Source organism: Labrus mixtus, chromosome 2 (genome assembly GCF_963584025.1).
Source record: "Labrus mixtus chromosome 2, fLabMix1.1, whole genome shotgun sequence".
Classification (NCBI taxonomy): Eukaryota; Metazoa; Chordata; class Actinopteri; order Labriformes; family Labridae; genus Labrus; species Labrus mixtus.
Genome location: NC_083613.1, coordinates 34,583,507 through 34,596,026, shown reverse-complemented (window position 1 = coordinate 34,596,026; position 12,520 = coordinate 34,583,507). Strand labels below are relative to the sequence as shown.

Below are 12,520 nucleotides of genomic sequence, written 5' to 3'. Positions count from 1 at the left end.
AACTTTTGTGAAAACATGATATCATTACCGATTATGTATGATTCATCAGAGAGTCAAACAACATCAAGAAGTGTAAACGAACAGCTTTGAGTCTGATCAGACACACAGGTGCTGACAGGAAGTGACCAGAGGTGCTGACAGGAAGTGACCAGAGGGTCTACCACTGCTGTAGCTGCACCGTAGATAGTGGTCCTCAGTGTCTCCCTGTAGTCTCAGTGATGTAAAAGAACACTGCTGCATCTTTGAATGTCTCATTTCACTTTAACAAACTCTCAGACAGTAATATCCACCTGATGACATCACACATTGACCTTATGACATCACACATTGACCTCATGACATCACACACTGACCTTATGACATCACACATTGACCTCATGACATCACACATTGACCTCATGACATCACACATTGACCTTATGACATCACACATTGACCTCATGACATCACACATTGACCTTATGACCACACATTGACCTTATGACATCACACATTGACCTTATGACATCACACATTAACCTTATGACATCACACATTAACCTTTGTTACCGTTCCTTTGAGCTGTTTGACCTCACTTTGGGGATCTCTAATCACTTCCTGTTTTTGTGCTTAACTTCATGTCCTAACCTTCACACTACAGGAAGGGCCTTACTTTATTTCAAAATAAAAGCACACAGCAATTAAAGTACTCTCAGCTTAAGACAGGACAAACATTCAAATTAAAAGCCTGACAAGTTTTATTTTGAAATGCAAAATAATGGAATTGTGATTAACCACGATTGAAAAACATTTTACAGCCCTTAAAAAAGATCAAACATATACAGAGGATGTACTTGCATGGTTTCTTTACAGGATAAAGGCCGGAGCAGTTAATGAACATTCACTGATAAACCTTCATATACGACAATCCAACGACAAATGAGAGAACCAAATGTCATGATTAGCTAATAAAGACATCAAATGTAAGAATATAAAAAGTTCTGTGAGTAAAATGAAGTTCAAAAAGTAAACACATCCATCAACTTCAATTACAAACATACCATACAGCATCATATGAATGAGGGCCGATATCGACATCACAGAGAGAATCATTCTGATACAGATATCTTTTTTAGCTCTATGAAATCTGTAGATATAAATAAACACATTTACTGTGTTGATCCCTCAGTTATCAAACACAAAGATTTATAATGAAGACAAGATGGTCACTCAGCTGGAAAGTAACTGAGCATGTACGTGTATCACCGCTCGACACTCTGCAGAGTGATGATGCTTGTTGTAATCCAGATAGCGCCCTCTGCTGGTGAAAGAGAACTGATAGTGTAATACAATGAAACTCAAATTAAATGATATTTGAGTGATATCGGTGCATGTCTGAGATAAAATTAGCTGATACCGATAGTCCTTGGATAAGCTGATATTGAGCGATATTATCGGCTGGCTGATAAATCGGTCGGGCTCTATAGTGTGAACGTGATTACAGAAAAGTAAAGCGTGGTTAGAGTCAGTAACGGCGCTGCACTTGAGTCATAAACACGCAGATCAGCAGAGGTTACTATAAAACATTTCCTGAGAGTTTTTGTCAGCTGCCAAAGCGTTAAAAAAACAGCAACATTAATACCTGTTTCAATATCACAGCAACACAAATTCATGTTTTTAATTAATTAAAAAATGCAGCCAAACTCCTGAACTCTGTCTGTACTGCACGAGTACGTAGGCAGCGTCTCAGAACATGAACGTCCCGGTTCCCTTTCTTACTGTCATGGCGGCTTCGGGTTAAAGTCGACCTATTCTGCTGAAGTCACATAAAGTGTTACAAAGCTGGACGCCCAAAACTAAACATGGGCATGAGGTAAACGTGTGTTGGAGTAATCCCAGGATGAGTCTGCAGAGGGCGCTAAACGACTTGTTTTACAAATCACACCATAGTTCCCCGATATGAAACCAAGAATTCCAGCAGACGGCTTCAAGCCTCTGAAACCTCTTACATAGACTCTTTTCTCCCAGAGCTGGAGAGCAGCCCTCCCCTGGCAGCCTTGCAGTGTTCTGCCATCAATGGAAGGCGTCCAGAGAGCTGACCAATCAGAAGAGAGTGGGCATAAGTGGAGGGAGGGGCTTAAAGAGACAGCAGCTGAAACAACCCTGAAATGAGGTTTCAGACTGACAACATGAGAGGTGAACATGAGGAGGATACGGGAGCAGGCGGCCCGGGTTCGAATCCCACCTGTGGATCCTTTCCCACATGTCTCTCTCTCTCTCTCTCTCCCTGATTTCCGTCTCTATCCACGGTCCTGTCTCTCCAATAAAGAAGCTCAAAAATAAATCTTTGAGAAAAAATATGACTGAAGATCTGTCGAAAAAGTCCAGATCTTTGGCCTTGTGAGGGAGGAGGAGAGGGGGTGGTGGGTGGTGGGGGTGTTCACCAGTGCTTTTTATGCCAGTTTAGTGATGGTGAGGCTTCCTTTGATCCACAACGTGTCGATTCCTTCGAGTGACGTCAGTATGTGGGAGAAATCAAACAGCTTCTGTCCGTCCACAAACACTCGGAAGCGAGCGTGTTCACAGTGAAGCTCCATCTGAGAGACGGGACACAGGAAGAGGGTTAGACATCTGACAGAGACCCCCCCCCCCCGACCCTATAACACCTGTTGTTGTACCTTGAAGGGCTGGTCTCGGATGAAGGGGAAGAAAGGCAGGGCTCTGTCCATGTCCCCCCACGCCCCCCCGACACAGGCTCTCCTCAGGACCTGTCTGTCCCTGAAGCGCACGCACAGCTCCAGGGCCACGTCGGGGGGGGGCTCCCCGGCTGTCCCGCGCCCACACGTCAGAGCTACATAAAACCTGAAGGAGGAGCAAAGACCAGCGGAAACCATGACGACACTCACTGATTATAAATCATCATATTCTTTTAATAAGGTCATTAAAGCTTTCAGGTAAAAGTTTTCATTAAAGGAGCAGTATGTAACTCTGACCCCTAGTGGTTAAAATGGGTACTGCAGTCTAAATTCTAAACATCATAGAGAGCTGTCCCCCCCCCTCTCTCTAGAGTCCATGCTCACACAGGTCACCATGTGGTGGACTCTGAAGCTTCAGTGTTTATCCAGCTCTGCATGGGTCTGTAAACCTTTCTGTGTTCTAACCTCTCTCCATTTTTCAAAAGCATCTCCAATATTGATCCTAGTTTGAGTTCATTTGGAGGAAGTTGTTTTCACCTGTCAGGACGGGAGGCGACCACACCCACAAGCACCACCTTCTTCCCCGGACACATCCCACCGCTGATGTGACCTCTGAAGGGAACCGCCTACACACACACACACACACACACACACACACACACACACACACACACAAGAATACAGTTTCATTGTTAAAAACAAAAAGAAAACAAAAAGAAAATCTAATCGAAAATAAAAACATGACAACATATTTTGTTTTTGTTTTGAAAATCAAACTACGGTGGCCTGTGAGGGTCAACGCTTGGACTTACTTAAGAGAAAAACTTTCCACACATGCACCAAAGATGCAACTTCAAAAGTCCAGAACAAAGTAAACGACTGAATCTCGCTGCAAATTTAAAAACGATGCTGCAAACAGCATCAACATCTGTGTTAACTTCCCTCTCAGAGCGCCCCCTACAGGCCTGGAGCACTTCTGTTCAGGACAGACGGCTTTGCAGCGTTGTTTTCTGAATATGTCTGTTTTTGAATCGTTTATGGATCTGCAGCAGGTTTACAGGTGTTTCATCTTTTTTGCAGCGTAATTCAGTCGTCTTAGTTTTCTGGACTTCTGCACGTGATTCTGAATTTGCTGAACATTTTTTCTTGATGTAAGTTGATAAGTCTTTTGGCTGTGTTTTTAGTTTTCACTTCAGTGTTTTAATCTGAAAAATGTTTATTCTTCAGCGTTATCGTCGGTTCTCGTCTTTGTGATTTCAGGGGGAACGTTACCAGACTTCTGTGAGCGTCTCTCTCCGAGCCGACACTTGCTCTGTTTCCTTCAGTCGCCGGTCTTTGAGGGAAAACCCATTTCTGAAAGAAGAAAAACAAAGTGAGTCAACTTGATCTCTAACCTGCACAAAATGAAGCTTTCAGCTGATTCAGTTTGGGGGCGCCGGGAGCCTTGAGAGGGGCCATAGTCCTTAAAGCGGACGGCCCTGGTTTGAATCCGACCTGTGGATTCCCACGTCATTCCCCGCTCTCTCTCTTTATGACTTCTGACTCTATCCACTGTCCTGTCTCTACACAAAGACAGAAAACGTTTTCTGTGACTTTGTTTAAATGAGCGAGGAGGAGGGACTTTACTTTTGTAAATAAAAACAATAACATCTCTTATTTTAGTGATCACTTTATAACACACACACAGTTAAAGTGTTTCCTCTGAGAGAGTTTCAAAGTAAACCCACAGCGTGATGTCACATGACCTGTGTGATCAGCACCACGTGATGCGTCAGAAGAACGAAAATCAATGAGCCTTCAAAATAAAAGCACCGGGAATTCATAGAATGTGAAAAATGTTTACACAGATCGTTGTTGATTCTCTATTTTTATTTTAAACTTCCTCTTCACAGAGTTAATTATTTTTATTGTTTGTATTCTTCTTCTACGACCATGAACAAGGAAAACATCAAATGTAGACTCCTGCATTTTTGATATGGTAACATAACCACACACACACACACACACACACACACACACACACACACACACACACACACACTCTGTATCTGTTGTTGCTGCAGCGTACAGAGATGAAGTCAGCTTTATTTTGTTAAACAAACAGGAAGTGCTGTTGTTTCACTGAAAGTTGAAAAAAAAGTTTTCGGTCCAAAGTTTTCCCGACATGTCGAGCTGAAACATTTATCAGACGGATCAGGTTCCCCTCCTCTCTGATTGGTTAATAACCTCTCTATAACCTGCCCGCTCAGGTGTGTGTGTGTGTGTGTGTGTGTGTGTGTGAGCTCACCTTCCTGTGTATTTCAGCCATGTTGTTCCTCTGAGAGAAACAAATTCCAGGGAAATGAGCCGCACGTCCAGTTCGTCTGCTTCAAACGTCTCCTGTCGAGCGAGTCCCTGCTGACGTCACAGCTCTAACCTGGTTCATTACACACACACACACACACACACACACACACACACACACACACAGCTCTGGTAATCAGCCGCCCCTGCATGCCTCTCTCTCTCTCTCTCAGGTCAACAACAAGAGAGCTTATTGTGCGGCTGTAACTGAAGGCAAAACACTAAATATTCCTCCTCTGAGCTTTTCTCACCACAGACTAAAAATGCACCTTTAAAGAACTTTTAAAGAACCTTTAAATGTTCTTTAAAGAACATTTAAAGGTTCTTTAAAGAACATTTAAACTTTACATCAGGTCTACAAATCTGACTGAGGTGTAAAAACAAGCAGAGCCTCCACCTGTTTGTTTGATAGAAGAGAGCACTGAGTGTTTATTCTGTCCATTAAAGAGGACATATCATCCCCCTCCTCCACCTTTTCAAACAGTCCCCCTCCACCTTTTCAAACAGTCCTCCTCCACCTTTTCAAACAGTCCCCCTCCACCTTTTCTAACAGTCCCCCTCCACCTTTTCTAACAGTCCCCTCCTCCACCTTTTCAAACAGTCCCCCTCCACCTTTTCAAACAGTCCTCCTCCACCTTTTCAAACAGTCCCCCTCCACCTTTTCAAACAGTCCTCCTCCACCTTTTCAAACAGTCCCCCTCCACCTTTTCTAACAGTCCCCTCCTCCACCTTTTCAAACAGTCCTCTCCTCCACCTTTTCAAACAGTCCCCCTCCACCTTTTCAAACAGTCCTCCTCCACCTTTTCAAACAGTCCCCCTCCACCTTTTCAAACAGTCCTCCTCCACCTTTTCAAACAGTCCTCCTCCACCTTTTCAAACAGTCCCCCTCCACCTTTTCTAACAGTCCCCTCCTCCACCTTTTCAAACAGTCCCCCTCCACCTTTTCAAACAGTCCCCCTCCACCTTTTCTAACAGTCCCCCCCTCCACCTTTACAAACAGTCCCCTCCTCCACCTTTTCAAACAGTCCCCCTCCACCTTTTCTAACAGTCCCCTCCTCCACCTTTTCAAACAGTCCCCCTCCACCTTTACAAACAGTCCCCTCCTCCACCTTTACAAACAGTCCTCCTCCACCTTTTCAAACAGTCCCCTCCTCCACCTTTTCAAACAGTCCCCCTCCACCTTTTCAAACAGTCCCCTCCTCCACCTTTTCAAACAGTCCCCTCCTCCACCTTTTCAAGCAGTCCCCTCCTCCACCTTTTCAAACAGTCCCCCTCCACCTTTTCTAACAGTCCCCTCCTCCACCTTTTCAAACAGTCCCCTCCTCCACCTTTACAAACAGTCCCCTCCTCCACCTTTTCAAACAGTCCCCTCCTCCACCTTTACAAACAGTCCTCCTCCACCTTTTCAAACAGTCCCCTCCTCCACCTTTTCAAACAGTCCTCCTCCACCTTTTCAAACAGTCCCCTCCTCCACCTTTTCATCTGTGCTTTGGTCAAAATATAACATGAATCAAGCAGCAGAGGAGGTTTGTGACCCTGTATAAACCAGCTCTCTCAGAACGCTCCGTTTTGGTGTGTGTGTCTCTTTAAATGTAATGACCCCCCCCCCCCCCCCCGAGTTTCCCCGTAGACATCACTCCTCTGTAGAGAGAATAAAAATGGCTGACCGGTGAAAAAGTTTTGTTCTAGTCTGGGGGTGGAGATACCAGGGGTGGAGATACCAGGGGAGGGGAGGGGATTTTTTTCCCAGAATCCCACTGTGACATCACAAGGAGAGCACATTAGAAACAGAGCATTTTTCTCTGTGTTGTAAGACTAATGCAGACCACAAACAAAGGACTGGATGGTTTATTTCACATGTTGTGGGTCAGTAGACTCTCAGGTTACACAGATAAATGTTCAGAAACACTGTAGAAGAGGATTTTTCAGAATATGTCCCTTTAAAGGTCCTTAAAGCTGCATTCTCTCTAATGTCCAGCAGGGGAACAATCTGTCATAAAAAGTGTGTGATAAAATGTTCTTCTCATCTGATGTATTTGTTCATGGTCTCAGTTATAGTTTCACGTCTTCTTAAGAGCCTCACGCCTGCCCTGAGATTTCAGGTGTATACTGTTTAGTATCTACTATCTGCTGTTTAGTACCTACTATCTGCTGTATACTGTTTAGTACCTACTATCTGCTGTATACTGTTTAGTACCTACTATCTGCTGTATACTGTTTAGTACCTACTATCTGTGCTGTATACTGTTTAGTACCTACTATCTGCTGTTTACTGTTTAGTACCTACTATCTGCTGTTTACTGTTTAGTACCTACTATCTGCTGTATACTGTTTAGTACCTACTATCTGCTGTGTACTGTTTAGTACCTACTATCTGTGCTGTATACTGTTTAGTACCTACTATCTGCTGTTTACTGTTTAGTACCTACTATCTGTGCTGTATACTGTTTAGTACCTACTATCTGCTGTTTACTGTTTAGTACCTACTATCTGTGCTGTATACTGTTTAGTACCTACTATCTGCTGTTTACTGTTTAGTACCTACTATCTACTGTATACTGTTTAGTACCTACTATCTGTGCTGTATACTGTTTAGTACCTACTATCTGCTGTTTACTGTTTAGTACCTACTATCTGCTGTTTACTGTTTAGTACCTACTATCTGTGCTGTATACTGTTTAGTACCTACTATCTGCTGTATACTGTTTAGTACCTACTATCTGCTGTTTACTGTTTAGTACCTACTATCTGCTGTTTACTGTTTAGTATCTACTATCTGCTGTATACTGTTTAGTACCTACTATCTGCTGTTTACTGTTTAGTACCTACTATCTGCTGTATACTGTTTAGTACCTACTATCTGCTGTTTACTGTTTAGTACCTACTATCTGCTGTTTACTGTTTAGTACCTACTATCTGCTGTTTACTGTTTAGTACCTACTATCTGCTGTATACTGTTTAGTACCTACTATCTGCTGTTTACTGTTTAGTACCTACTATCTGCTGTATACTGTTTAGTACCTACTATCTGCTGTTTACTGTTTAGTACCTACTATCTGCTGTTTACTGTTTAGTACCTACTATCTGTGCTGTATACTGTTTAGTACCTACTATCTGCTGTATACTGTTTAGTACCTACTATCTGCTGTTTACTGTTTAGTACCTACTATCTGCTGTTTACTGTTTAGTACCTACTATCTGCTGTTTACTGTTTAGTACCTACTATCTGCTGTATACTGTTTAGTACCTACTATCTGCTGTTTACTGTTTAGTACCTACTATCTGCTGTTTACTGTTTAGTACCTACTATCTGTGCTGTATACTGTTTAGTACCTACTATCTGCTGTATACTGTTTAGTACCTACTATCTGCTGTTTACTGTTTAGTACCTACTATCTGCTGTTTACTGTTTAGTACCTACTATCTGTGCTGTATACTGTTTAGTACCTACTATCTGCTGTATACTGTTTAGTACCTACTATCTGCTGTGTACTGTTTAGTACCTACTATCTGCTGTGTACTGTTTAGTACCTACTATCTGCTGTATACTGTTTAGTACCTACTATCTGCTGTTTACTGTTTAGTACCTACTATCTGCTGTTTAGTACCTACTATCTGCTGTATACTGTTTAGTACCTACTATCTGCTGTATACTGTTTAGTACCTACTATCTGCTGTATACTGTTTAGTACCTACTATCTGTGCTGTATACTGTTTAGTACCTACTATCTGCTGTTTACTGTTTAGTACCTACTATCTGCTGTTTACTGTTTAGTACCTACTATCTGCTGTATACTGTTTAGTACCTACTATCTGCTGTGTACTGTTTAGTACCTACTATCTGTGCTGTATACTGTTTAGTACCTACTATCTGCTGTTTACTGTTTAGTACCTACTATCTGTGCTGTATACTGTTTAGTACCTACTATCTGCTGTTTACTGTTTAGTACCTACTATCTGTGCTGTATACTGTTTAGTACCTACTATCTGCTGTTTACTGTTTAGTACCTACTATCTACTGTATACTGTTTAGTACCTACTATCTGTGCTGTATACTGTTTAGTACCTACTATCTGCTGTTTACTGTTTAGTACCTACTATCTGTGCTGTATACTGTTTAGTACCTACTATCTGCTGTATACTGTTTAGTACCTACTATCTGCTGTTTACTGTTTAGTACCTACTATCTGCTGTTTACTGTTTAGTACCTACTATCTGCTGTTTACTGTTTAGTACCTACTATCTGTGCTGTATACTGTTTAGTACCTACTATCTGCTGTATACTGTTTAGTACCTACTATATGCTGTTTACTGTTTAGTACCTACTATCTGCTGTTTACTGTTTAGTACCTACTATCTGCTGTATACTGTTTAGTACCTACTATCTGCTGTTTACTGTTTAGTACCTACTATCTGCTGTATACTGTTTAGTACCTACTATCTGCTGTTTACTGTTTAGTACCTACTATCTGCTGTATACTGTTTAGTACCTACTATCTGCTGTTTACTGTTTAGTACCTACTATCTGCTGTTTACTGTTTAGTACCTACTATCTGTGCTGTATACTGTTTAGTACCTACTATCTGCTGTATACTGTTTAGTACCTACTATCTGCTGTTTACTGTTTAGTACCTACTATCTGCTGTTTAATGTTTAGTACCTACTATCTGCTGTTTACTGTTTAGTACCTACTATCTGCTGTATACTGTTTAGTACCTACTATCTGTGCTGTATACTGTTTAGTACCTACTATCTGTGCTGTATACTGTTTAGTACCTACTATCTGCTGTATACTGTTTAGTACCTACTATCTGCTGTTTACTGTTTAGTACCTACTATCTGCTGTTTACTGTTTAGTACCTACTATCTGCTGTTTACTGTTTAGTACCTACTATCTGCTGTTTACTGTTTAGTACCTACTATCTGCTGTATACTGTTTAGTATCTACTATCTGCTGTTTACTGTTTAGTACCTACTATCTGCTGTTTACTGTTTAGTACCTACTATCTGCTGTTTACTGTTTAGTACCTACTATCTGCTGTATACTGTTTAGTACCTACTATCTGCTGTGTACTGTTTAGTACCTACTATCTGCTGTGTACTGTTTAGTACCTACTATCTGCTGTATACTGTTTAGTATCTACTATCTGCTGTATACTGTTTAGTACCTACTATCTACTGTATACTGTTTAGTACCTACTATCTGTCTTGGTCTTGTTCTTGTCTCAGTCTGGTCTTGGTCTTGTCTCGGCCTGGTCTTGGTCTTGTTGGGGTTGTATCAAGTCAACTTTGGTTATATTCTTTAATAATTATATTTAATTATTAATAATATAAATAAAATATCATTAAACTATGTTTAATCTCGTTTTGGGGCACCACCCTGTACTCAGGGAAATATAACCAAAATATCACTCAAATCAGTCTCAAATTAGTTATTTAATTACTAATATTATTCATAATTAATAACTATATTTAATAAATTGAAGGCGTGAAATCCGTACACAAAGCCTTCGCACCCAGCTTATATCACAATGTAAATACAACCAGTAATCACAAACAACTGCTCTCTTAAATTATAACAGAATTTATTTAAACAAAGCAACATCAATCCAAAATCAATGAACTTAATCAAACAAATAACTATTACAAACTAATCTAAGCAAACAAACATTATCAAGCAAGGCTTGTGGAAGGTGTAAATGTGTGTGTGTGTGTGTGTGTGTGTGTGTGTGTATGTGTGTGTAGAGGAGAGAGAGAGAGAAAACAAGATGGTGGAGAGAGACAATGCACCATGTGACAAAATGGTGGACAACAAAAGAAGCCGTGTGGTTACCTTTTGAAATAGTTTGAGCTCTCTGAGCTGAGTTCAGTAACTGTTACTTAAACACCAGAAAGCCAGTGGCCGGACTTTGATTCAACGGCGGGTACACTGGTCTTTCTGATTGTGAAAGCCGTTGACTGAAGGTAAACTAGCATAGCATTACACACATAGGTGAACACAGCAGTTCATCACAATAAAACAAATGCAGCAGCTTACAACAGATAATAAACAGAATGTGACGTGTCGTCAACAATGATGCATAATTATCAGTGGTTATAAAAGAAACATAACTATTTCTGAAACTATTTCTGCCCAGACCAAAGCTCTTACTTGGGGTAACTCCTGGTGATCGTTGCAAAGTTGGTTAGATCGTCACTCTGTTGAATGTTGAATCATCAGATTCAGGCAGGGTTCCTTCGTGGCAGATGTAGGAGGAGGGTAGCGGGATTCAGATCTTCGACCAGAGCGCTGCTCTATAGGGTCTTCTGGTTGCAGGAGCCGAGTTCTTTATGTGTCCTTGTGGATTCAGGGATCAGTGGGCTTCCTTCAGCGCTCCTGTCCAGTTGCGTTCAATGACGTCTTACGAAAAATCAAAGGAAAGAAACTCTTCTTTTTGCTCGAACCTGATAGCATCTGATTGCGCCCAAAACTCCTAAAAATATGCCGTGGAAGTAGTCAGCTGAATCCTCTGATGCTTGAATTCAGTATGTGAAGAGCTACCTATACTGAGCAACCTCAGCTCTGGAGTTTAACCTATGTAAGTCAAGAGGAAGAAAGGCTTTGTCTGGAATGCTGGAGTCCATCTTGTTGGAGAGTTTGTCCTCTGGTGTCGGCAGACCACACTTGAAGAGAAGGAAGCAATGCCTGGTGATCGCTTTTAAAGACTGGAGCTGCCTGTGGGTTTACCTCAGGCCTCCTCTAATGAGGATAGAGAATTCAGAACCTCCCAACCCCCCCACTTTTCACACCTATTTGTTAGTTTCTGTTGGGGGGTTGCTGGGCTAAGACCCCTTTGTTTAGTTGCCTTCAAAATAACTTTAGTCAGGCTCGAGACTGGGATACAGGCCTGAGTCCTTTGTCCCAACCACATGGCTGGGGCCCAACAGTCTTCTCTCGGTCTGGTCTTAGTCTGGTCTCGGTCTGGTCTTGGTCTTGGTCTTGTCTCGGTCTGGTCTTGGTCTTGATCTTGTCTCGGTCTGGTCTTGGTCTTGTCTCGGTCTGGTCTTAGTCTGGTCTTGGTCTTGTCTCGGTCTGGTCTTGGTCTTGTCTCGGTCTGGTCTCGGTCTTGGTCTGGTCTTAGTCTGGTCTTGGTCTTGTCTCGGTCTGGTCTTGGTCTTGTCTTGGTCTGGTCTTAGTCTTGTCTTGGTCTGGTCTTAGTCTGGTCTCGGTCTTGTCTCGGTCTGGTCTTGTCTCGGTCTGGTCTTGTCTCGGTCTGGTCTTGATCTTGTCTCGGTCTGGTCTTGGTCTTGTCTCGGTCTGGTCTTAGTTTTGTCTCGGTCTGGTCTTGTCTCGGTCTGGTCTTGGTCTTGTCTCGGTCTGGTCTCGGTCTTGTCTCGGTCTGGTCTTAGTCTTGTCTCGGTCTGGTCTTGGTCTTAGTCTTGTCTCGGCCTGGTCTTGTCTCGGTCTGGTCTTAGTCTTGTCTCGGTCTGGCCTTGGTCTTGTCTCGGTCTTGTCTCGGTCT

General features: G+C 42.2%; 1 protein-coding gene across 1 annotated transcript; it reads right to left on the bottom strand.

Moving 5' to 3' along the window:
* Positions 1-2,393: 2,393 nt before the first annotated feature.
* Positions 2,394-5,118, bottom strand: LOC132993273 (galectin-related protein-like). Its single transcript, XM_061063022.1, has 5 exons — positions 4,963-5,118; positions 3,948-4,028; positions 3,213-3,301; positions 2,658-2,841; positions 2,394-2,576 (listed from the first exon to the last, which is right to left on the bottom strand). The coding sequence occupies exons 1-5, from the start codon at positions 4,981-4,983 to the stop codon at positions 2,433-2,435; spliced, it is 519 nt and encodes a 172-aa protein (XP_060919005.1). The 5' UTR covers positions 4,984-5,118; the 3' UTR covers positions 2,394-2,432.
* Positions 5,119-12,520: the final 7,402 nt, after the last annotated feature.